The sequence below is a fragment of the Vidua chalybeata genome, chromosome 8, assembly GCF_026979565.1.
Source record: "Vidua chalybeata isolate OUT-0048 chromosome 8, bVidCha1 merged haplotype, whole genome shotgun sequence".
NCBI lineage: Eukaryota > Metazoa > Chordata > Aves > Passeriformes > Viduidae > Vidua > Vidua chalybeata.
The window spans coordinates 14909875-14937533 of NC_071537.1; the positions used below are offsets into that span (position 1 = coordinate 14909875).

Here is a 27659-nt window from a genome sequence, read left to right on the forward strand (position 1 = left end):
TACTTGATTGTATCCTTTGCTAACAGGACAGAATATTTAGATGTGGGCAGGGTCAGTAATCAGGAAGTTTATCTCACATTTCTGATATTATAATCAACATTTCTTATTTTAGATATGGGAAGTTAAGACTGGAAATGTATATTATTGGATGATTTTTAAATTGTGCAGATTTTTTTGCAATCCTCATGTATTCTCAAGGCTGCTTATCACCTCCATACTGTAAGTTCCTAAAAACAACAAAGTGTCTAACAGCTGTTTTTATCAAATGGCTTGGGTTGGGAGGGACCTTAAAGATAATCTAGTGATGTTTCTTAGATACTATCTGCAAAACAGTATTCCCATGTTTCTTGTTTCAATATTTGTCATATTCCCAGGAAGGAGAAAGGCCATATTGCTGAAAGCTTTTCTAAATTTTTTGCATTTAATAAATTACAATTGAATGTAAGAAAAGCCATGTTTCCCTTCCAGCTATTGTGTTCATTTTATCCACCGAAGTAAGGCTTATATTCACATCAAAATAAGCTATTATATTGTTGTATTGGATATTAAAGTAAGGGTAACAGCCTTTCTTAAGTTTTAGTTTTATTTAATTATAGAGCTAATATTTTGAACAATGCTACATTGCTTCTGAAGACAATTTTAATAACTATCATTCAAAGATGACACAACACAAGTAATACAACAGTACCAAGAGAAATGCTGATCATTGTAGAGAGATTGTGCTCTGTCTTGTCAGCCCACCCACTTAGGTAAGTTCTCAAAAAAACAAAAAACACCCCAAACCAACCAAATAACCAAACAAAATCAACCAAACCCTCACTCAAACAAAAAGAATTAAATTGCTGGAAGGAACTTTAGCCAGAACAAACAGAACAATTCGGCCCCTTGAGGTATAAAAGCTAGAGATAATGAAAAAGAGAAGCTTAAAAGCAAAACAAGAAGTTTAAGTCTGTATATCACAAGTTAAAGAGAGAGACAGGATTGCAGAACCTAAGGGTACTTGGAATTTGGTTTGATACTTCAAGGACATACTGATATTATGTGCTATTTAGCATGATCTCTCTTAAAGTGTCAAGGATATAGCTGAAAGGTCTGCAGTGGAAAAGGGTATTAAATTGGAATGAGGGAAACATTTTCATTAATTCTTTTTACTGAATTTCAACTTGAAGCTAATTTTATTTCCATGAGATGGGGATAAAATTATCTTTGGTCACAGACAACATTTAATTCAGGTTTGGATTAATTGTTCTACACAAGAAAATTTCCAGTAAAATGAAAATATTAAAATAGTATGGAGGTCAACAGTAGCAATATATTGTCATTGGTATCCTGGGAAAGTGGTGGCACTTTGCATGGGCCATGTAAACATTCATTGCTGACAGCATTAGATTGCCAGGGTATGGTGTCGTAGCATGGAGGTGTTTTCCTGCCAATTCTTTATCAAACAGGAGAAGTGATTAGAGCTTTTCTTCTCCACCTTCAATGTGAGTGATTGAATTGTGAAGTCACTAACAGAAAGATGGTAACAGAGCTGCCTGCTTTGCTTGTAGTTCCACTTCATCTGGCTTATGAATCAAAATTCCAAAAGTTCGTTCTCATGGGGTAGTTGGCAATACTATTCTTCAAAACTGACCTGAAAGCACCACCAAATACGTTAAGTGAATTTGAATGCACTACCAATACTTTAAGTGAATGATCCCCAGAGGATAGGATCCTCCTTGATGTGATTTCAAGAGCGTGTCAAAATCAAAGTAGAAAAAGGATTTTGTTGCTGTCATAACTTCATTAGCTAAGGTACAGGCGAGGTGCACATGATGTTGACGCTTTTCAGAGTAGAAATACAATAATACCAAGTCTTCGAGAGATTTTGAGGTAGAAGGTAAAGTTTCATCCTCCTTTTTTAGAGAATGGTGTCTGAGCTACTTAGTATAGATGAAAATAAATGGATTATGATTATTGCAAAAGAAACATATGTTCAGCTTACTACTTGTAAACAAGATATTAAACAGCATAGCAAGTCACTTAGATCCATTCAACTAAAACTCTCTCCAATGCTATGGCTGTTGACAAACATAGCCAATAAAAGAAAATGACCACACCTGAGTGATACCTGGGCATTTAATGAGGAAATTATGTGCTTGGGATAGAAATTTCAACTACATGGGTTATGGCATTTGCAAGCTTTCGAAATTGTGAGCTTCCTGAAGACTTAAAATGAATTCTATGATATTTTCAGCTTTGAAAGGCTTGAACTGCAACATGCTGATCTGCAGTACTGTGTATTAGATTAAATTTTCAGCTGCTTTTATCCTGAGTTCACATCTAGATATTTCCTGGAAATTCAGATTTCTTGTCACACTGTCCCTTGCCTCAGTAGCTTTTAGGATTTGAGCTACTCATATACATAATTGTAGAGGGTAAGTTAGAGGGTGGGTAAGCTTGATAAAATTCTCTGTGCTTTGATATGCTGCTCCAGGCAAAATGTAAAATGCTGATTGGAAATTTTACAAGTTCAAGGATTTTTAGAAGATAATATATTCAGACTCCAATGGGGGTTTTGTAGGAAACTTTATCAGATTTGAAAGAACTAAATATTTTCTCAGATGATTCTCTGGTGTCATATAGATTAAACTTGATTATGCAAAAATGCTGTAAAGATAAATGCATAAGATCTTTTCAATTGTGCTTATTGTAATTGTATGGACAAAGAACTGAGCATTCCCATCTGCATGAAATTATATTCACCACAATTACAGAAAAGAATATCTGACTTTTAATAGTAGATGATTGTACTCATTAATTAGTGAGAAAAATTAGTCACATTAGATATAAATTCTTTTTTACATAAATTATTCTGTGAGAAAGATAGAACTTAAAGTTTGTTACAGGACCCTTGCATTAAGTAGGCATCTGTATACATCCAGCTTAATTGTAATGAAAACCCTGATGTTACAAGAAAATGTAAGTCATGAGGATTTATGAAGCATGTTGTGCAGACTGATAAACTGCAATGTCACAGAAATGAGAACACTGCAGGCAGCCAACTAGTGTAATATAGGATTGTGCAATAAATAGTCTGATAATAACTGCAGTACAGTACAATCACTGTGCATTTAAATTATAGCATGGCATAGGACATAGTAGGTGTTGCATTTACCAATACATTGCCACTATTCCATAAAGTCATTTTGGCTAAAAGATATTATCAGATTCCAAGAGCAAATGCTAAACCAAAAATAATGTTTATCTTAAAATATGACTTATCTTAAAATAAACTAGCAATAAGACATATATATATCTATTTTATGCACATATGTATATATATTAGCAGTGATAGTTTTAAATTAATTTTAAGAATTTTAATTTTTCATAATATTTTTCTTCATTATCGAATGGCAAAATTCAAGGAAATTAAATTATATTTCTTGGACAAACAAAATTGGTGAAATATGTGTGATAATCTCTGGTTTATGCCTGTTTGGAGGAGGGATGAAAAGCTGCATTAGATTAATTCACTTGGTTTTGAGTTGAGACACCATGGAAAATTATACATAAAGTTCCACTGATCTCCCTGATATTTTACATCCTAAGTAGTTGAAACCCATCACTGGATATGTGGATAATTCAAGTTAGTATTCATTAAAAAATCCAAATGAAAAGGCATTAAAGATAAAATCATACAACAAATAAGCTTAAATTGCAGCAAGGGGTAAATAGGTTAACATTAGGAAAATATTTCAACTTATGAAAATAGTTGGCAATTAAAACAGGTTACCTGGAAGGCTGTGGGAACTCTGTCCCAAGGAATTTGTTAACACAGATTAGATAGAGCCAAGCCAGTCATGACAGGTGTTTAATGTGACCCTGACTCAGAGCTTTTGAATGGACTAAATGATATCCTGGTGTTCATTCCTGCCCTACAATTCTGTTACTAGTAAACCAAGGATTTTTCCTAACACTATTTTCATTTTTCAACTGTTATTTGCTGCTGAATTTCTACAGCCTCATTGGCCTCTTAAGAAACTCCCCTGTTTCATTATGCAAGCAAATTCTGACAGAAGAGACTTTGAAACTAACGTGTTCCAAATATGCCTTCAGTGTTTGGAAATGTTATGAGTCTTGTAGAAACTGGCTGCTGATCCTGCAGGTGTTTTTATTCAGGTACCACCTTACTATATAAAACATAACAAAAAATTAGGCCACCTTCTGCTTGGAAACACATGCACTCACATTGGGTTTTCAGTGGGAGTTACACATATTTAGTCACAAGAAGATTTTGGTTCACAGGTTGAAAATACTGCTGATTGCTACTTAAAAATCAATTTTGGTAAATATTCTGTAATTTTAATGATGCAGATTAAAATAATTTCAATATATAATATCTAATATACCTTAGTAAAATAGAATGTCCAGATTAAACTTCATGCCTGTATTCACTGAGTACTCATTCAGACAAAGGGGCAATGCCATTATTACTGGATTACACTTAGTACTCAGAGAATCACTCAAGGTTTTAAGTTTATAAGAAAGTGAACATTGGTGAGGTTTTCTGTGAAAGACAACTTGAGCACATGACATACCTGACTTATTTATCTCTTGATAATAAGAGATACCTCATATTGTTTTAGCTATTAATTGTGATGTAAGAGAACTATGATTACAGAAGACCATTTGTGTTTAGTTTTTAATATTTGTGAGCAATGTCAAGAAAATGTCATGAGTGGTCAGTCACACGATCTTGCTGCTTCTTCATACTGGATGAACTTGTAGACATCGCCAGGAAAAAAAGTGCCTCTACAGGGAGAGTTCATTTCCATTCTGGAATTCTATATCTGGAATTACTGATGTCTCTAAAACTCTTTCTCATGAATCCAAAAGATAAGGAGCAAAGTGTGGGTAAATCACCACTGTTTTTTGCAGAATAGCTAATCCATGCTGGCTATCATTTATAAGTAAGGCATTTTTGGCTGTTTAATGTGGATTAGCATACTCGTATTATTGTCTTATATAAGAATGGCATTAAACTTGTCTGTTTGTATATTTCAGTCTTCTATTAGAGGTGCTGAAGAAGCAACCAGTTATCCCTATTCCCTCTTCATGCTTCTAAGAGAGTGTTTTCCAACTAGAGAGAACATTTCCTTCTGAAGTTCTGGCATTGCTAAATCCGATAATTATTGTACCTAGCAAAGCTAGGCAGCCTTTTGACCCCGAAAGCTGAGCAATGAGATGCTCTTACAGTTTTGTGAAAATGGCTGTCTATTCCTTTTCAAATCTAGTTTTTCCATGTTCATAACTTTCTGGAAATGACATATTGTTTCTAGCTTTTAATTAATATTTATTGATTAATGTTTATAAAAATAACTCCATCTCTGCTTTTCCTTTTCCTTCAAAGCTTCATCATCACTTCCAGTTGAGTGCTCAAAAAACCCCTATTTTTTAAAAAAAACTTACCTTTTGACCTTTTTTTAAATGATGCAAAAACTTTCTTTTTGCTTCTGGTTAAAATCTGGAATAGGGATCACCAGAAATAGATTTCTGTGTATGTCAGCTTTTAAAAAATAGGAAAAAGCAAATGTTCATGCCATCATCATACATAAAAGATTTTCCATAGCTCAGCTCAGTAATACGAAGACCGACAACAGCAAAACCCCTCAACATTAAAGTTAAAAATCAGGGTTGACATTCATGAACTCATGCAATTGTACCTTTGTTTCTTACTTTTCAATAGGGTGAATTAAGGACAAAATGTCAACCTGAATTTTTGGCAATACATCTAAATCTCCATGTTTTGTGGAGACAGTCATTAATTGAACAGTACTTTCTATGGGTTAATAGCAGGCTAATCCATAATATTTTTTCCTAATATAAAATTAAAAAAGAATACTTGCTGCCTCTAGATTAGCAGATTGAATTACATCCTATGGACTGTGAAAGTGTTCCAGAAAGAAGCCAAAAGTCTTAAAACCATCTAAAAAATAAGTTCTTTTCAGCATGTTTTAATGCCTCCCTGCTGCTTGTTACATTTAATAAAAACTTCTTGTTAAGTTTTACGTTCTTGGCTACCTTGCATATCTGTCAAGATGAAAAATTTGAAGTTGTAGAAATGGATAACATTCCATAAATCCTAATCTAATATTTTCTCCACAAAAGACTGAAAAAGTCAGCGTTTTCCTTTTTGCAAACTTTAGGGATGAAACTTCACTAAGGTTCTTTATAGGGTAGATTAGTTTCTGAAAAAGAATAGTGCAGTTGTGTAGTACAAAATCAAGGAAGTCTGCATGCCACATGGAGCTTGATTGAAGCAAGTGGGGATAAGGCACTTGGATCAGTAATGGATGCACAACCTATTAAACACAATAATGGGGTTTGTACAGAGTTTAAATTTCTCCTTGGTTTCAACTGTTTTTGGCTGGTTTCAGCCACAGGTGTAAGCATTGTTGGTGGGATGTGGAGCAGGGTCTCCTTCTGAGTTTCATTGTCTCCTATCTTGGTTACATTTATTTGAAAAATTATATTGCAAGTTTATTTGAGATTTGAAAATATTTGAAATACATTTATATTGAAAAATATTCAGAATAAATTTGAAAATTTAGGAATTTTCACGCTATGCTCACTCACCTGTGAATTAGTCCACTCTGAGTAGTACATATGTTTCAAATTACATATTGATATATACTAGAAGAGCAGTCGCTGAAAGAAGCCTTCTCTCAGCATTGACAGCTGGTATGGATGGACCCTCATAAGACTGAAAAGATAGCAATGAATAAGAAGTTAATTATAGTGTAAAAAAAAAATAAGATTGGCAGAAACATCTGTAAGTCATCGAGTTTAACTCTCCTTTCAAAGCAGAGCCAACTTAAAAGTGAGCTCAGGTTCTGACCTAGGTCAGTTTTGAAAATGTACAAGGATTTGTTTCTCTTGTTCTGGCCCTATATCCTTTTAGCTTTCGTATTGGATGGACCCACAAACATGAAATGTAAGGCCTGAAATAAATAATCAAAAATCACCCAATCCCATCAAAATTCAGGAATATGTTACAAATTGAAATACATGGAAACAAAGCTGTCATTACTAAGGATTCCTGAGGGAAAAATATCTCCTTCATTAGGAGGTAATGAAATGTGCTTAAAAATGTTGGAATACCACCAAAAAAAGTCAAGGAGAGAAGTTATTCACAATTAATCAAATTAATAGATTTTGGATTTCCACTATTTTCTTTTTGTTTTAGTTTATTACAGTGTAAGTAGTGGTTGCATGTAGAATAGTTGCATGTTCCAAATGTTGCCAGCTGTAAAACTGGATTTTCATTCATGGAAGATGACAACTTTTTTGCTATGTCTTCTTATTCTGAAAAGGAAAATAAACTTAAGATTTAGAAATGATTATGCAAGAGAGATGCAGAAAAAATCTGATTGAAAAAAAATGAAATGTTTTATTTTTGTATTTTGAATTTTTTACCTGACCTATATTTTGCAGCCTCACAGTTTAGATTTCTGGTGCATAAATTTTCAGACTCTAGTCTTTGTGGACTGCAATTTAATTGTTGAGGGAAGCATTCTATTCTGTCCTACTGCTCTGTAAAAGGACTGAGATTTTTTTTTTCTCACCAAGTAATTGTGAACAAAGGCACTATAAGGGTAGAAAGAAAACCGAAAACCAAAAAGGTACTTGTCTAACTTATACAGGCACCTTGTACATAATGATTTATTTGCAATTTTTCCTCGTGCACTCTTGGTAAATAAAGCAAAAATTTGTGCCTTCAGGATCTATATGTAAAAGCACTGAGGTTATATTTTAGGATTTCAACATCTGTGCCTTGCCCTGGCTTTATCTGACTGTTTCCAGATGGTTTTCTGTATGACTGAAAGCAGCATCAGTGTGAATGAACATCATGTCTACTACTTTTTCTTAACTTTAAGAGATGCTCCCTCCTCAACTCATGACCTGTGGCAAACCCTAAAAATACTGGAACTATTTAAAAAATCAAAATATTTTAAAAGGGGAACCAAATTAAAACACAGAGTCCCTTCCTTTACCACAGAGGTCTTTAGAGGAATTCAAAACCTGCATGTATGCTTTCATGTTTGAAAAAATTCCTTTTGGGAAGCTGTTTGATCTCTTCTCTAAAGATGTGGGTTTGATAGCTGAAAGCTTGGTAGCTGAAAAGATTCAACAGAAAGTGTTTTGTGGTTTCCATGGACCTTCTGTGTAAATGCTTTTCAATTTTAAATGGCCCTCTGGGTTTGTGACTGAATACTTCTTGTAGACCAGGAAGATTTAATAATCCAAATTATATTATTTTTATTTAGTGTGTGGTTTCTTCATGTCTTAAACAAGACTGTTTGTCCTCTCACTTTGCCTGAGGATGCATCTTGCTAGAGCTGTGTGATTAGATTTTAGATACATGCAGTTGAAAATAAACCCATTTACCTAACTAAATGGAAGGTAGCAGTAAATTGTGATTACCACATAATTGTAAACTTCACAATTGTAAATTGTAAAGAGATGCAGAAGTTTGAAACACTAAATGTTTAAATTTGGGGATGTAGCACCTAATCATTAACAATAGTTTGAAGATGAGATATTTATTACCTTATTAGAAAAACTCTCAGAAACCATAAGAATGCTTTAATACTTTGAAGTATTAATATTTAAAAGCCAATAGAGATATTTCCATATATTTTCTATAGAGTCTAAATATGTCTTGAGTATGGTGTATAGGTTTCATTTAAGAATATGCATAGGATATGCTGAACAAATCTAGAGAGATTAAATTTACCACTGTTCTGTACACTTCATAAGAAGACACTTTATGAGGACATATCAACCTATCAAATATGACTCTCTCAAATATTAAAAATATGTATGTTGCACAGTGGCCATAACATTTGTAATTTTTAATTCTTTCTGAGAGGACTCAGTAGCAACCCACTCACTGCTATGTGACAGAAACCAGCTGATGCATTCAGCAGTTCTACATACAATTATGTCTGAAGCTGTAATTTTCATTTTCATTGAAGAAGGACAATTTGGGGTTTTTTGCAGAAATGGCAGATTTCATGGGGCAACATTAAATTTCCTAAACTGATTACTTTCATGGCTTGCATCAATCAAACAGGCTATAAAAGGTGCTTGAAATGTTTCAAAGCCATCTGAAGAGATAAATATGCTTTTTAGTTTTCTCACGACTATATTTTCTCTGTAAGTAGTTACACTAACATTCCTCATTCAGGAATTAATAAACTAAAGTAAAAATTGTGATATTGATATAGAAAAGCAGGATATTTTTGAAGACTGAATTTAAGATTCCTGTTTGCTAAGCTTTGAACCATTAAAGCTCACATTTTCACATTTCGCCTATAATTATCTGTAATGGAAAAATGGAAATTTATTGTTATTTTTATTTTTATCTTGTTAAAGAAACAGTTTGTTTAAGGATGTGTTTGTTGTTGAGACTTTTCATGTCTAATAACTCGGCTGTAGTCGGTCTCAGATCGATAGAGATCATTAAACTTCTCTAGGTTCCACACGACTGGCTGGACAGGTGAATAACAAAGATAAATACCTCGACATAAGGGAGGGCTGAAGTTACAGAGAGGTGGCATAACTGTGGGAAAGATCTCAAAGGAACCTTGCAATGTTTTAGACACCAAAGACAAATATGAAATTTGTAGGAAATCAGATTTCAATTTTTCCACATAAAAGTTCAGCTTAGAATGCTAAGATTCTGTATCACCTGCCCTCTGGAACAGGGGCTTAATTTTGCATCAGAAGATACAAGGCTTGCCAAAAATGTGCAAATTAACAAAGTTTCTTGGAAACACACCTTTATAAAGTGTTTCTCATATCTTTCACTCTCTTCTAAACAATTTTAACTCCCCCATGGTACTTTGGGCAAAGATCTTCCCCTTCTTATAAGATCATTGACTTCTGTCAGAGAAAAAGAAAAAGAATACATGAATTTAGAAGAATAGAATTAACATGGTCTCTCTAGAGCTATTTCTCATGAGTTCCTGTATTCTCTTTGCATTGTCTGTTTGCACACATCTGTCTTAAATGCTCAGCTGAGCAAATCTAAGAATAAGGCTGCTGAGTCTACCATTAAAGTCCCCATCTTTGTGACATTGATTGCTTGGTCATTAATATTTTCTGAATGATTCTCTGTGTGTACAGTGAAAGAGTTTAAGAGAAAATAAAACTGAGAGTATTACTCCTATGTTACCAATGAATCTCATGCAATCAAAATTATTTAGCTCTAACTTGGCAGTATAGCTCATAATAAAAATTATTGCTTCAGAATATCTTTTTTTAATACAACAAATATACTTCATAGCTAAATCCAAAAATATATCAAGTAGTGAATAAATAACCTCTGAATCAACTCTCAAAGCTTCTCACTCTGTGAAAGTTAAAAATACTGTATTTTCAGGTCATCTGAGAATTACAGAATTTCAAAGCAAGGACTTGAATGGTCTGCTTAAACTTTTTAAAAATTGCTGCAGAAGAAATAACATTCTTTTTGAGAAAAAACATTGCCTAAAAAGCAAGTGAGTGTCAAAAACTTAAAATGCATGAAACGCAGGAGAATTCAGGAAGTTATGTTGGTCACTGCCATAATAAAATATAGGATTGACATAAATTCCTTTTTAAAAATATGATTTAAAAATTTAGTCGTAGGAGAACATAGACCAGAACCCCTTGTCAGTGACTTTCACAGTCAAACAAATTAAAATCTATATCCTCCTGATAGTAATTTTATTTGGTTCCTTTGGCAGCCTTAATGAAATACTAGCTCAAGTAAAACCAGAGAAATCCATATTTCCTGTTTAAAAAGCAAGGTGGTTCTACTGACAGTCATAGGACGTTGATACTAATACAAAGTGATCTGAGTATTAAATATGTGACAATATAGGAGTGCAGCACTTATTATCTTTACACGCTTTACTTTTCATTTCACTTTCATATTATATAAAATGCCATTGTCACATATAGGCTGCTATCAACATTGCTTGTCTTGATGAGGGTTGATAAGTTAATGGTTCTTTCCTCCCCTTTGAAAGGCAGAAGGACATCCTGGTGGTAATTGACTTTCTAGAGGTGTACTGCAATGCTCGCTGAAGCACTTGTGTTTGATTCAGTAGGCTGGAACTGCAAAGTGATTTCAGCTAACAGCTCCACGCCAGAGTAGTCAAATGCCTGGAAAAATGAGGTAGCAATGAACACCTCCAAACAAGGGTATCAGCCATTTTACTGCTAGAAATTAACTGTGGAAACAGAATTGAAAGGGCTGCTTTGTTCTCTAGGCATAAAATGATTGTGTAAATAAATAAAAAAAAAAACTTAAATCATTAATAATATTTCTCCTCACATGATTTCTCTCCAAGCATTACCATAAACAGTGTTCTCTCTATAAGCATCATATCATGAACTTTTTCAAATACTGAATCTTTAAGAAATACCTATAAATATATTTTCTTTCTCATCAACATGATGCTTAATATTTTACTTACTTCTTTCCTTCAGAAGTGCATTCAGGATTGATTCCTACTTACCCTGACTTAAGTTACTTATTCATTAAAATAAGCAGGAACAAGTCAATAGAGCTAAAGTAGAAGTAAACTACAGCATGGAATATACTGTAAGAATCATCTCTGTCTGATTTCTAACAGCCCCCAAGGCATTCTCCAATAAAACAGGGAAAAAAGTCAAGGTGTCTCTTGTTTCTTAGATACAGTAGGTCTTCAATTAGTCTAGTTCACCAAGAGACAATACAGTTATCTCTATGTAAATTAATCTCCTTTCACTTCTAAATTTTCTCTGAACATTTTTTTTAGTTCCTGAATTAATTGTTTATCTTTTTGTTGCATGCATTTTTATTTTCCTGTCCTTTCTGCTGGCTTAGACCGTCTCATGCGGTCCTGGTAAAGCAAACTGCAACTGTACTATCAGCCTGTAAATTCCTTTTCATCTGCAAAATTCTGGATAAGTCATAATGGCCACACTCTCCATGAAGGGTGTTAGCCAAGGAAGGTGAATATAAATCACTTCAGTGAAGCCTCTTGGCTGCCTCCACCAGCAGGACCTGAACTCTCACCCTGCCTGGCAGAGCTTGAGCCATGGTCTGCTGTGGGTGGAGGGGCAGAGACACAGAGTGAATACGCAGGGCAGTGGGCTCGCAGCAGAGAAGCTGTGGTCAGAGAGAAAGAAAGCCAGATAAGCTTTCCCATGAATTGGTCTGGGAAGTTTTAGGGAGGCAGAGAAAACGAATGTTAAACAAATGGTAAACAATGTGCAGCTGGTGTTTTGAACAAGTTGTTTTTCTCGTGAGGTGTTTACCAAAGTGTGGTTCCTTAATTAACCAGTTGGGTTACAGGTGTTACTGAGAACCAGTCGGGTTCTGGGTGAACGATGTTGGTTATAAATATTGTGAGATTGTACTAAAGATACTTTTCTGCCTTCTGATCGTGGATGGAGTGTGTCACTATCCTTCTCATTCCTGACTCGATGGTGACAAGAAACAAATGGGTTCCAAGGCATTTGTTAGGTGAGGTTTCAGATCTTCCAACACTGACTAACATTGTCCCACTTTATTGCCCAGGTTCCCGTGACTCTTTAAGGACAGATGAAGTAGGGTATTTAAACTCCATTCTCATGGCCAATTTTAATGAAAAAACAGAGGCTAGTTTTGTCTAATAGAGGCCTGGACATCTTAAGCTGAGCAAACAAATCTGCAGTGACTTGGCTTAATCAATTTTTTAAATTCGTCTTTCTGTGGTTTAATGTCTGACTCTAAATAGAAAAGATTATATATATTCTCAGAAGGACATTTTGACAATTAATTAATTAATGTTTGCAAAGCTCTTAAGTTGCAATAAGATCCCGAAAGAAGGGGTATATTTAAAATGAATTAATAACTACCTGTCCCGTGACCTTTGTTTCTCCTGTGCTGAGTGAAATGTCTTACGGAAAAAAAAAAAAGTGGACTGTGAATAGGCAGTTAAAGAGAATAACAATAGTGGCACATAAAAGGTGATAAATAGGGTTTCCACACAACCCTTACTTCTGCTGTTATTTACCATTTAGAGCTTGACTTGCAAAAGTAGAGTTTATTTTAACATTATTAGTAGATTCTTTTTCCTTTTCTTTTTTTTGTTTTTAATCCCTATTCTCCATCTTTAGATCTCCTTTGCAGACAGGAGAAAAGCACTGAAGGAAACATAGGTTGTCTTTAAAAAGGTCATTGAGAAAAACAAATGTAGTATTTGTAAATATGTTTGTAAGTCAAGACTATCTGGGAATAGGATTTAAAATTGTTGGGTTTTTTTCTTAAAGGAAAAGTATATTCTCAGAATCCTGTAATTTCTAAAAGTCTTATTTGTATTTTATCAAAATTCCCAGGAAAAAGGACCACAAAATTATGTGATGCATGAAAGATTCAGGAAGAATAATTTGAAAATCAGGCTCATAAATTCAGCTTTGTACAGAGCAGCTACTTATCTGTCTGCCTGCCTCCTGGGTACTTGAACAGTGGCATCTGGTTAGCTCTGAAGTTAATGATCATTTTCTATATGAATTATTTTCACAAAGATGTTAAAACCATATCCCAGCTCAAGGAAAAAGAAAAGGGAAAGTCATCTTGCTGTGGCTGTTTTTTTATTTTTATGTTTGGTTTGCTAGTGGCTAGTCTTCCTCTATGAACTGTGCCCTAAACATAAGTAGAGCTAAATTGAGAATTTTTTTTTTTTGTACTACAGGCAGAAAAGAAATTAATACTTCAGTGGTTTCTTTATATATATCTAACATGTACCTTGCTAGATTTGTGCATGCAGAGAGGAATAAAGTTAAATATATGTACATCTTAATCAAGTAATATCTGCAATAAGGACTATTTGAAGCCTTTTAAATCACTTCCTGATACATTGCCATTTTGCCAACCTCTGCAGAAAAAAACCCTTATAGTCAGTCTTGCATTACACCCATAAAGCAAAGGTCTGGTCCCTTTTTGGAAAAATTCAGAGTCAAGGTCCTTAGTCCAGAAAAAATTGGCACTAGAGAATAGCCAGACACTTAAGCAAGAAATTTACCACTGGGTAGAGCTCTCCTTTTACTTGCTGACTTACTGAGTAACATTTATGAAAATAAACTTAGCAGAATATACTGTATGTTAAGTTATCAGAATGGATGCTGCCTGCAGGCCATTGCAGTCATTCCTGCTGACATTATCCTGTTTCTATCAGATTGGCTGTGTAGCTCCCAGTATTTTGTGGTAGAGTTCGCCTTACAAGAGGAGTTCTTGCTGAAGGGAGGCTGGAGAACAGTAAGGCAGGATGTCAGCAGAGGGGCATCTCCTCCAGCAGTGTCTGCTGCTCTGTTGGGGGGGCTGTGTTTGTGTCAGTGTGTGTAATAAAAAATATTGTACTTGCTTGTCTCAGGCAGTCTCTGCAACAGAAACTTGGGGTTCCCTGTAATGTTCAAGGAAGGTGATTCCTGCAGATCACTGCCCATCATTTCTCATGTCTGCACAGCCCAGTGTTCAGGCTGTAGGTGTTGCTGCACTGCAGCTGAGAGGTGCGAGTGCATCCTGCTGAGGCCTTCCAGGCTGGTTTTAATCTAATTAGCTTGGATAACAATGTTAGTGAAGATGTGATGGAATGAGCTTCAGTAAATAAATGTATGCTGATGTAAAAGCCTGCTAGGAATCATCAGGACATCCCTGGGTGGCCAGCAACAACCATGTACAAATTTGAAAACCTCTTCCCAAGGGCTATTGAAGCAACGGCTTGGCAGTTGCTTCAAAGCCCCAAATCATCCCACTGATAGTTTATAGTTTTCCCTGTAAAACAATTTGAAAATATTATATAAGTTAACTGCTTGTCAAGATAAAATTATAGCTGGAAAAAGAATTTTTGTTTTCTCCCTGGGGTTTCCTAGTCTTTAAAGATTTGCATGCATGGCTATCATGACTACAGCCAGTCTGTCTGTATTGTCTGCCTTCACCGTGACAGTCGCACTGCTCTTCTTACTGCTGCATACAGGGTTCCAGTACTGGTAGTCTGAGTATCACTTCTTTGTGTTCTTGAATGGTAGAAGAGTAACACAAGCAGATTAAATTGGCTCTGGGTCACTGCATGTTCTCTTTTGAAGAGGAGACACCCCACTGGTGTAATGAGAAAAATTAGAAAATCAATTCAGGAGTAGAAAAAGTAATTGGAAGACAAAAGCTGTTGATGGAACCAAAGGGCATAGACCTTTAAAGCTTTAAAATTCTAAGACAGTCATAAGAGGAAATAGTATATAAAAGGTAGGCAAACAGTATAGGAAAAAGATTGATTTTTTTTTTAATAAGAAAATATTCTTGAGGTGGGGGCAAAGATAGTTGAAAAGCATGTATTTGCTCAGTCTACAAGGTTCACACTTCTGGTACAGCTTTATTACTCCTTTATTCTGTGAGCAAGCATTACTGGACAGGAGCGTCACCCCTTACTTTTCCTCTTGTATGGCTGAAAGTCACCAAAAATTTGCTGCAGCAGCATAAGAAGAAGAACCACCATCTCCCAGTTACAACCCTTAACTTGGACCACTTTAACTGGGCTGGAAAGCCTGTTCTGTGTACAAGCCCAGGTGGTGCTATTCCAAATATCAGTGAATACTGATGTTAGGGCTGCACAGGGAAGAGCACACACAGGCTCCTGCACAAGTCAGGCATTGGCAAGGCTTAGTGAGTACTGGGAAGACACCACCCTGGTCAGGGGGTCATTCAGATGACACTCTTTTTCATCTTGCTCCTGCCTGAACTGAGAGAGGGGCAGTTGGGTTTCTTGGGCTTGGAGACAAAATCCTAGATGCCTTGGTTTGCCCAGTCCCTTCAAGTACAGTAACAGAGAGGTGCCTTGTCTGTAAACATAGGATGGGAGTTAAGGAGTCTCATTTCCTGCATGGCCTTGAACACCTAATCTCTCCTTATTTCCTCATCTGTACAACAGGAACAATACTGTTTATTGGCCACACAGGGGGCTGTAAGGTTAAATTAATTAATGATAAAGATCCTTTGATTCTCTTAGATAAAAGGTTTTCTAGAAATATGAAAAACAGCTATTTATTATCTACATTTTTGTCACTTTTTATTTATGCCCTATCAATTTTACTGCAGCTTTTTCTTTAGAATTATTTGCTTTATCTCATCTGCATGAAGAAGAAATTGATAGCAACTAATGATGGCATAAAAAGTAATGTTTAAAAAGTCTGGTCTAAATGTATTCATTTCAAGTGTACTTCCTCACAACTAACATGTACATGAAACTTCTTGTTCACTGTCTTTTCTTCGGTGACTTTGCAATAGGGTCTTTTCCTTTTTATACACTGTTTAAGGTATCCACGAGCAATGGACAAGAGCATGCACTTCTGCTCTTACAATTAATTTAACTTCTATATCTTTAATTATATTTTTATTCTATTCTTTTATTTGAATCCTATTCCTCTCTTGCTGACTTTTCTTCTATTTGACAGCTTTTATTTCACTTCTCCCTTCAAGAATCCTGAACCCACCAATGAAGAATCATTTGTATACACTGTCATTTCTATTTGCTACTTTCTTTTTTTTTCCCCTCCCAGTGAGACAGGGGGATGTGTGTGCAATGTGATGTGCTGGATATCAGTACAGTGCACCTCAGGTACACTGAAACATTTGACTTCACCTTATGCTGTTTCTAGAATGTATTTTCTTGCTCTTTGCTCTGAGCCACAACAGGAATTTGGCCGTATTTTGCCACATTTCTGCAGCACTGTGTAGCTAAAGTGCTTCCAGAACATCTGTTGCTACTGTTGTGTTCAGCAGCCTGCTGAACGTGTGAGCTGTGAAACAGATTATCTAACACCCAAATACTGGCTTGTCTAAAACTTTAGATAAGAATTGATTTATATGTATGTATCCAATCTGTAAAAAGTGGTGGCACTGCAAAAAATGAAATTATAGGTTGCATTTTAGGTAAATTCTTTGGTGTAATCACTTCAAATGAGTTTGAAGTGCAGTTTCCTGTACTTGCTTTTGTATTCCTATTTTTTCTGCTCCTTACTATTTCTTAGATAAATTAGGATTAGCTTTTCCATTGCTGTACCCTAGTAATTTCCTGAATTTCAAAAATGCCATTGAAAATGTCTTTGTTAAAAATAATAAAAAGCTATTAAGCTAGCTTATTCAACATGCTCAAATCAAAAGATATTTACAATCATTAAACAGCAGTGGATGAATGGATTTTGTAGGAAGACGGCTTGTTCATTGGAATTTGTTGAGCTCTTCAGAATAAGCCAAGTTGAAGAAAAAAATATATACTCAGTGACTTTGAATTTATAAAATCTGAAGGGCTTCCAGATGAGTGCAAAATATGATTTTCTCTGGTCTGTTTACAGATTAGACCATTAAGACAAAGATTGACTGTAAATACTAACATGAAATTTTCTGAGGCCTGATCCATAATTCTGCTTTGGAAGGAGGTGGGAAAAGAGGTTAAGAAATTCTAACACTAATTCTGGGCTTGAATTAAATGCTGATTTATTTAATCTTACTATTGCTCTGTTTCTGTAAAAATCCTACCTTGCAATGAGTGTGAAATTTCCTAATATTTATAATACCTTATAGAAAACTAGTGGCTAGATTGTGATCCGAATGTGTCCCACATGTCACCAGGTTCCTCTTAGACCTGAGGGACACAGCAGCAGTGAGTGGGAAGTGACTGTATCCCTGCATACTCTTTTCACACCAAAGAAGTGGCTTGAAAATAAACTAATTTTGTCTGCTGACAGAGGAGCAGTGGTTAAGCCAGGAAATGGGTCAGGATTTCAGAGTACCAGCTGAGCTCCTGGGTGCAGTGGAACATTTTCCCTTTGCCATCGAGCATGGTCACTTCCAGCTGCAGGAATGGGGCTGGTGCTCTCCACCTCAGAGACCACAGGGGTGGAAATGCTCTGCTCCAGGCATGATTCTGTGTTTTGCTTATATAAATGGAAAATGCGATGATGGTTCATTTTGCTGAATTTGGACATAGGCATGAAGGATGGCAAATTCAGTGAGATCCCCTGGGATTTCAAGGTAGCCTAATGATCCTGCTTTGTAATGGCTGCTGCATCCATGTAGTGCAGTGGCATTTAACCAGTTAAAGGGGTGTGAAACTCTCTGCTTTCTGTCTCTCAATACAAGTTTTTACAGAAAGACTAGCACTTCTCAGATCTCGCTGAAGCCTTGGAACTGCTCATATTTTAATACATTTGCAAGGCTGGGTATTGAATGAATGAATGAAGAAAAATGAGGTATATGCAAAATCCTTCTAATTTCTTCAGATTTTTTCCTGTGAAGAAATAAACGAAAACATTTTACGAAGTGGACTGACACTTTTCTCTTTGGCTAACTGAGCTTCCTTTCTTTTGTCATGTGGAAGATACAAAAAAGTTTCTGTGATTTTGCTGAATTTCCCTGGCAGCATTTGTATGTTAAAGTGAATAATAAAGGTGATTTGCCTGAATATTTTTAATTTATAAAGCTTGCATATTTAATAACTATTAAATATAAATATCTATATGAGGAGAATAACTTTATTTAGGATTTAGGTTCTGTCATTAGACAATGTTTTGTTTTTCAGATTGCATCAATAGTAGCTACATTTACTGAAATTATAAATCAAGTGTTTGTTAAAAGTGTCTCCATATAAATATTAAGCTTTCTGCTCTTTGCTTCATAGAGTACAGTTCTTTTTGTGACAGTACTTCATTCTTTGCTTTTCTGGTTTTAGGGACTTTTAAAATATTTCAGCAATATTATATTCCCAAAATACTTAAAGAAGATACAATTATTTTAAAAGTATTTTCAACTACAAGTCAGGCAAATTAAAATATCAGTTATTATCTCTCCACAGATTTTATCTGATTAGTGGTGGAGTTCCATTCATTATATGTGGGATTACAGCAGCAACAAATATCAATAATTATGGGATTGAAGGCAATGCACCATAGTAAGTATAAACTACTATCATAAAACTTTTAAGGAAAACAGATTCTGTTTCTTATTGATATAAATGTACCTGACTTTATAAAGGGTACAGGCATGCAGTTTGGGATGATATCTGTTACAAAATTATGTTAAATATTAGCTGTGAAAGAGCAATGTCTTAATCTGGAGTTTGCTGCTTCACCTCCAGCAATTTGACTCCATTACTGGCAATACAATCACCTTTCATTTACAGAATTACTCTACATTTACATCTGAATAAGTGAAAGATATTAAAAATACCTAATGAATTTCATATCTAATACAGCTATTATTTATTTAAATATTTTCATTTCATTATCTACCTTGATTTGATATCCTTCTGGCAACTTAAAGCAATTTAAAAATAATGATGTAAGAAAAGGACAAGTAAAAATCTGTTCCCCACTTTCTCCACTCTTGTCCCTCCATTAAAACCCAAATGTTTTGGATTTTCACCACCTGGAAATGTTCCAGTCACAATGTCTGGCAATCCTGTCATAATCCTTTCATGTCCTTGTGTGTAGGTGGGTGTTCAGTAGACCTCCACCAGCTCACCAGGCATCACATTGTTATTAATTCCTAATTCTTGGCATGGAGCATGAGGTATCCATAAGTACATTTAGTCTTTCAATAAAAGCATAGCAGAAAGTGAATTAGACTGCAAAGTTAAATACAGTGTGTGTAACAGATCAGCATGGCAGTGACTGGCACACAGTGATTGGATATTTTAGTACTCTGGCAGCACTAATACTCCAGAGGACATCACTCTTAGTTACTGCTTTGAGCATCTATTGTAATACATTTGAAACTGGTTATGTTCCGGGCATGAGAAGTGGCAACCAAGGAGAATGGTTCATAAGTGAGCATCTGGCTCCTTAAAGACATTTTTATAGGTAATTGAAATTTAAATTCCAATAAGAAATCAGTTCATACTATGGCTAACTGTATGCTCTGCCTAGGGCCCAACTCATATTTATATATTTATTCAAATTTATCCGATTAAACAGCTAGTTTATAATCAACAGTGTATTATAAAGCTCTATTATTTATGTTCATAAATATGAGACATTTTTCATTTTGGTGCAGTTACTGGGATTATACTTCTTTAATCATGTTAATGTAGCAAATCAATACCTGGTGCCACAGCGTGCATGGAAAACAAGGAACAGATGAGGAATGGTTATAAGATTGAGTAAAAAGCTTCTAATTCAATGGCAGCATAGTGAGTTATATGCCTTATTCATTTTTTATGGTATTAGTGAAGTAAATGTAGATGCACAAACCTGAACTTTTTTTTACTGAATAGATTTTGTAAGTGATCCACAATGAGATTCTACTTGAAATAACATCCCATGAGACTGTTCCGCTTGGGAGCATTCCACTCTCCACTTTGCATCAAATATGCAGCATTCAAATATGCAGCATTCAAATGTATTTCAAGTATTCACGTAGTTTTGTGTTCTCTGCTTACCCAATTAAATGTAGGTGGTTATTTACCTATGTTTCACAAATATCTTTCAGGGGATCTTTTCTTGTGCCTGTCTAAGAGTAAATTGTATACTCTTTGGAGTGTTTCTAAGTTCATTAATATATGTGTGTATGTTTCTGTTTAAGATTCAGATTTTAAAAATTCAAAGTCATTATTCTGCAGTTTCTTGCTGTAAAGTCCAGTGGGACTGCCTCTATTTAGCTGAGAAGTTCTCAGCCTGGGAGGAAAAAAGTCCTTCTGCCCTTTTTATAGTAACTTGTAGATAATTCCTTGCTTGACAAGAATCTGATAGCAGAAGTTTCCTCACTGGAACTGGAGAAACTGCAACTAATCACACATGCCTAAATGAATATGAAGTGTCACACAGTGTCACTTTTAGAACTGGAATCATCATGACAGATCACCTGGTCTGTCTTTCTGACCCAGTGGGAAATTAGCTATATCCAAACCATTCCTGACAGTTATGTATCTGAGATACTTTAAATGCTCCCGTAATGGATAGACCACATTTCATTCCAAAGCCATTCCATTCTAATTGTCCTAACAGCTAAGCAACTTTTTAAAAAATCTAATTTAGATCTTTCTTGCTGCAGTTAAAGCCCATTACTTTGTGTCCAAGTCCAAGAGATAAAGTAACTTATTCCTCTTTCCAGAAATCCATGCAATATTTAGGATATAAGAACCTAGTAGCAACTGTACTATGCTATACTGCCAGCTCAGAACTCTGTCTGTAACCATGGCTAAAAGCAAATCATAGAGAAGATTCAAAATGAGGCAAATATTCCTTCTCCCTCTAACCCATGTTCTGCCAGTTTCCATCTAGGATTTCATTAGTGTTTTCTTCTCCCATGTTTGTTTGATCAGATCATTTGTACTTAAGACAGTCCTCTCAGACTCTTGCTGGCCTGTGAGCTACTTTAAGCTACTCTAAAACAGTGATGGTTATATTATTTAAAGCCTAGCAAACCATGATCATGCTACAATGATGCTATGCTACTAACATAATGCAAAGAGATCATCAGTTTCCCTAATTTTTCTGAGGACATTCAAATTGACATGGATGAACTCCCAGAGACTCTAGAAACAGTGCAGAATTCAGAAATGGCATATATCTTTGAGGTCTGCTCACTACAGAAAGTGGTTACAGTTCAGCTGGAAGTCCTTTCATCCTCTCTTGGTACTCAGGCTGTCCTCAGGCAAGAAGAAAATTCTGTAAGAACAATCTTCAGGCTTAAGAATTTGTAGCAATGTTCATTGATACAAACCATTGAAATCTGTACATTTCTATTGCTCACATAGAGTGTATAAACTATGCCTCATTTGCTTTTTAATCAAAGTATTAGTGCTGACATTTTTAATAGTAGAAAAAAGGGTTGACATAAATGGTCTTACACTTCACTGCAATTCCAGAGTCTAAACTGACCTACATTTCTTGGAAATTTTCAGTTTTAATAATCTGTAAATTATACCATATATTCTATTCTATTAAAAAATTAGAAAGTGATGCCTCAGCTGAATTAATATTAAAGACAGGCTCCCTTTTTCCACAAGTTGAACTTCTGAGATACTGTTGTGTCATACTAGTCAGACAACAGTTACTTGTCCATCACATCTAATGTGGGCTCTGAAATGTTCTTGACTCTCTCTTGTTTTTGTTTTCAGTTGCTGGATGGCCTGGGAGCCCAGCCTCGGTGCTTTTTACGGGCCGGTGGCATTCATTGTGCTGGTGACCTGTGTTTACTTTCTCTGCACGTACGTGCAGCTGAAGCGCCATCCTGAACGCAAGTATGAGCTGAAGGAAAAGACAGAAGATCCGCAGAGAATGCCAAGTACTGACATGGGCCATGGTCATATTACAGACTCTGTGTCCGTTCCCCAGGCAACCTGCCCCATGATTTCTTCTTCCTTATTGGAAAATGAGCATTCGTTTAAGGCTCAGCTTCGAGCCGCAGCATTCACTTTGTTCCTGTTTACTGCCACTTGGACCTTTGGAGCACTTGCAGTATCTCAAGGCCATTTCTTGGATATGATATTTAGCTGTCTTTATGGAGCTTTCTGTGTGACCTTGGGGCTTTTCATCCTGATCCATCACTGTGCAAAGCGAGATGATGTGTGGCATTGCTGGTGGTCCTGTTGCCCATCCAAAAGAAACACCTACTCTGTGCAAGTTAATGTGCGCCCAAAGGTCAACATCAATGGCGACACCCAAGTTCATGCACCTTGTCTGCAGGAATCTCCGTGTCCCAACAAGTCAGCTGTGTTCAATCACCCAACAGCGAGCCACTGCAAACTCACTAACCTGCAAGCAGTGCAGAACCACGTTAACTGCCTGTCGCCCGTGACACCGTGCTGTGCAAAAATGCACTGTGATCAGCTGCTTGATGATGAAGCTCACATCCATGTCCACAACGAGGGAAGCTTCAGACCCAACATGCACATTCACAGATGTCTGAAAAGCAGAACTAAGCCACGTTACTTCAGTCGACACAGGTCTGCGGGGGAAAGGGAGTACGCCTACCACATCCCCTCGAGCATTGACGGCAGCATTCACAGCTCCCACACAGACAGTCCCCACAGCACACACGAGAGCCAGTCGGGTCACAGACGGGCCTGCTGCTCCAAGAGTGACCCGTACCCTACCGTCAACCAGCCCGAAAGCAGCGACGCAAGTACTGTAATATACAGTTGTGGCAAAATGCCAGACAGTGACACTGTGCACCACCCAGCTCACTTTGAAATGCACCCACGGACACAGTCATTGCCATTTAATACAACAAATCACAACGGAATTCTCAAGGGAAACATGCATGAAGCCATGATATACAGCTCAGATAGTACAGGAAATATCAAAACTGGCCCTTGGAAAAATGAAACTACTGTGTAGTTCATAGGCCATCATAATGTGCTTTTTGCCCTAAACCATCGTTATCTTTGTTTTTATTCCAAAATAAATATGGTGGTATGTTTGCATAGCTCATCAGTAAATTGTACAGCTTTTCATTTTCTTTGTAAGTGTCAAAGAAAGAGGGATAGTGACAGTTTTAAAGTGAAATTATTTTTAAAAGAAAGTTATAAAATTATTCTGAAAGATAATGAGAAAATGAAATCTAGACAATTGAATAAGAGAGGCAATATCCTTTTGTTATATAGAATGACATTTCTTTAGAAAAATCATTTTCATTAATTATTTCCAATTTTTTCTGTAGTAACTTCAGACACTTTTTATAAACATATCAGCATCTTAAACTTTTACTTATTTATTTTTGTAGAAAAATATTATTACTGTGCCATGGATTTTAATCAGAAGTGTCTATGGTAGAAATGATAAACAGGATTTTATAAAGTTGCAGCTTTTTAGATATACAAAAGTGATACTGCCTCTAAAAACCTTCTGTAGCATATGGCCTGTAAAGTCATGTAATGTACAGTCTCTGTTCTGTCCTTTTTCCTGTTGGAGAGAAGTGCTAGGTAATGTCTCTGTTACATCTTTGGTGCTGTACTGGTTGTATTTTGCATGACATATGTCAGGATATACCATTTGCTGTTTTCTAGTGTTACATGTGTTAAAAAAAAAGAACAAAAAAAAGTGTGGTACAAGGCTGTGACAAACCCTATTGATATTAATCTAGAGCATTATAAATCTACAGGAAAAAAAATCACTCTGCACTAGTTTAAGTGGCACAATCCTTTGTATAAGGTTATATGATAGCTTTGATAAGGGTCCACTCTAATGTCTTTACGGAGCATGCACTACTCATCGTATGTGGCACTGTGCGGTGTAATAGCAATTGTCTCAACAGGTTTTACACTTCTTTGTAAAGTATGCCTTTTAAACAAATCTGTAAGCTGTTCCACGGTAACCTTTCCACATCTGTTAAGGTAGAGCAGTTTTATCATTAACTCTTTGAGGACTACAGTTATTTTTTGAAGTAGCTTATTCTAGTTCAGAGATACTGTATATATGATATTGTCTTAGTTACATGATCAATGTCGTCCAGAGCTGTCAAGAAAAAGGAAGTTCAGTAATTTTCTAAAAACACCTTCTTAGGCTCCATCTATTAATTTCACTACTTCCTTTCTGAAAACCCATTTCCTCCCCTAGCAAATTTCAGAGTGTCTTAATCCTTTAATGCAAATTTGACCTTCAGAGAAGTTCTTTATGTTCTTGATTTCTGCTGAATTGTAGGGCATTCCAGGGTCAGTAGCATTCTCTATTAACAAGGCTCTTGGCAAGATTTTTTTCATGTTTCCATGAACATCTGGACACAAAGCATCAACTCACAGTACAGAGCTGCATCAGAACGATCCCTATATGAAATAAAACTGGTTTTTACAAATAGAAAGGGTGCAGAATAATAATAGATTTCAGAGAGTGAATGGGAGCATAGAGCTGTGAGAAAAATGTCTACAGTGGAAAGTGAACACTGGATCCAGAAATGAGAGAAAAAGCACAATTCTGTACGGCTACACAAAAAAGTTTGTTGTGATATCTTCACACAGACTTATGTAATTGCTTCAGAGAGGAAATAGAAAATTCCATTGAGAGACCATCAGTCTGCAATTCTCTGTGTATATTTGGCAGAAATCTTCACCATACTTAAGCTCCATATTTTTCTGTTATTAGCAGTTTATTAGACTCTACCTTCTTTTTTTTTAATATGTAGGAATAAATTTCCTAATAGTGTACATAAAGATGACAATTATAATTGTTAGAATGTTATAAAAACATGTAAGTCAGATGAATGTGTTCTGCAGTGTTGCAGGTGGAAATTAGTACTCAAAGGGTTAATGCTCAGTATCTGAGTGCAAGAAATCTTGTTTTTCTGTATTTTTGTAAATTTGAAATATATATTGTAAACTCCAGCAGTGCAATGTATCCATCTCAGATTGTGTATTTTTAAAAGGTGAGCAAGAAGAATGCACTAGGTGGTTGTCAAGTTTTAAGCCAATATTCACCAGTTTCATGACTGCTTCTTTAGCTAATATGAAAAAAAAGACAAAACACTGAGCTTTATTATGTATATGCTGTATATGCTTGAACTGTCTCTAAACTAAAATACAGTATTTTTCTTTGTTTGCATACTGAAATATTTTGTTTCATAATTGTTTTCTTTTAATATTACCTTTACTCATTCCACATAGACAGTGACCCTAAATAAGCATAGACATAATGTGAAATCCACCTCTCTGTGTCTCAGCACTCTGTATATGTATATTCTGTAACAGTAAAATTGTAGGAAGTCTATAGACCATTATGCAAAATATCACACACACACACAGAGCCAAGATGAAATACTCACTCTGCAAGAATCCACTCAGTAAGCTCCTTTATTCAGCTTGTGTTTTAATCACCTCTGTTATTTTGTCTGAGAGGCCAATTCCATCTTCATAATGGCTTACAAAAACGTAAATAGGTGCTGCTTTCCACAGAATATCTTATGTGATAAAACTCTCTGGAATTCAAACGTAAAATATTAAAACACTTTTCGTATTGTGTTAAAAATTAATTTAGTGAATATTTCTGGGCTAATTTGGAAGAGATGTGTTATGCAATAATCTGTTTGCATATTATTTTTTCAGAAAATATACAGTATATCTACAGAGTAGGAGACATGATATTAAATAAATATAAAAATGTTTTGTAACATCAAATTTGACCAAAATGCTTTTTATGCTTTTGACTTTTTTTTTTCCTTAAGATAAATGAGATAATTTCAATGCTTTGGAAGTTTGGTTTTGATTTATTGTGGGGTTTTGGTCAGTTATAGTCAGTGAACCATTACTACTTTACCTGATTTTCTTCCCTATAAAAATAAAGTCAGAAATAACCAGAATATAAGATATATTGTCCTAGTGTTCCTCACGGACACATTTTAAAATCAGTTTTAGTTTTGGTGATTCATTGATGATAATAAAATAGTTGAATAGATTTTACTGTTCCCTTTCTGTCCAAGATTAAGCAAGAGGAATTTCTTCCAAAAAAAGGTAATTTTCAGAGAATGATGCAATCAACAGAAATTTGAATAGCTACTAGCAGGATGAAAATATGCTCTTGCTATGGTGCTGTTCTCTGCATATAGAAATACCAGCTTTCATGACCGAATTTGAAGTCACATAGGCTGTTCATGAGAAGAATTCCTACCCAGCCCCATATAATGAATTTGGGTGTAAAAATAAAGCCTACATTTTTGGACATTATGTCTGTTCATATGTATTGTTCCCAGGAATCTGTTGATTGTGTCTGCACTGATGTGACTGAGCAGTCACCGTCAGTGGCCATAAACAGCTGTTCTCCTCCACCACACAGCTGCCTGCCAGCTACCCTGTGAGCACCCTATCCAGATGTTAGCCCCCCACAGGAGCTTCACTGGGGCTGTAAAGCATTCATTCTGTCTGAACCAAAGCAAAGTCAAGGCCACCTTTGATGGACAACACAGGAAACTGGGCAGCCCCCACTTGAACACTAAGCAATGAAGGCAGAAAAATGTAATGGAAGTGGATTTAAAGCAGTTTTAAGCCCTCCTCCCTCCATCTCTCTAAAGCACCTGCCTAGTAAGTCTACTGCCTACAGATAACTACCAAGTCCAAACAAACCCAGGCAAAATTAGGCAGCTGACCTAAAATTCCTGGTTAGCTGAAATGAGTGAAACAGCATAACCTAGTTAACGATCAGAGAAGCCCAAGCTGGAGAAAACCTCTTTGGATGCTCTGTCACAAACATGCTTCAGGTGGGTTATATGTGAATACATGGAACTAAATCATGCCTGAAGATCTGAAATTGCTGTTGTGCACATACTATTAAGGCTTACAAAGCTTATTTCAACTCCACAAATTCAGATGTAGCTTCCACTGTAAATTATATGTCTTTTCACAATGAAGAGATCATCTGACATTTCACTATTTGGAAAAAAGAAAGTTGTCATCACCATCACGCTAGTAACCTTATCATAGGATCTTCTTTGCATGGAAACAAGAAAAAGGAGACCACCTGTACTCCCACTGAGTTTTCATTGCCTATGAAAAGAAATGTCAGGCTGATGAAGACGTTGGCAGCTCAGCAGCTTCCTTGCCAGAACACAAATTCAAGTTCCTGTAGCAGCATCCTCCAATTCAGAAATAAGCTGTAGAATGCAGCTGGATCAATCAGAATTC

The 27659-nt window shown here is 35.8% G+C and overlaps 1 protein-coding gene across 1 annotated transcript in view; it reads left to right on the forward strand.

The window, feature by feature from the left end:
• The window catches only part of LOC128791410 (adhesion G protein-coupled receptor A3-like), a 255560-nt gene extending 231861 nt beyond the window's left edge, over positions 1-23699 (forward strand). The window contains exons 18-19 of the mRNA XM_053949060.1: positions 18906-19001; positions 22170-23699. Coding sequence (XP_053805035.1) covers positions 18906-19001; positions 22170-23391 — 1318 coding nt within the window. The 3' untranslated portion in view covers positions 23392-23699. The remainder of the gene's footprint in view (positions 1-18905; positions 19002-22169) is intronic.
• Positions 23700-27659: the final 3960 nt, after the last annotated feature.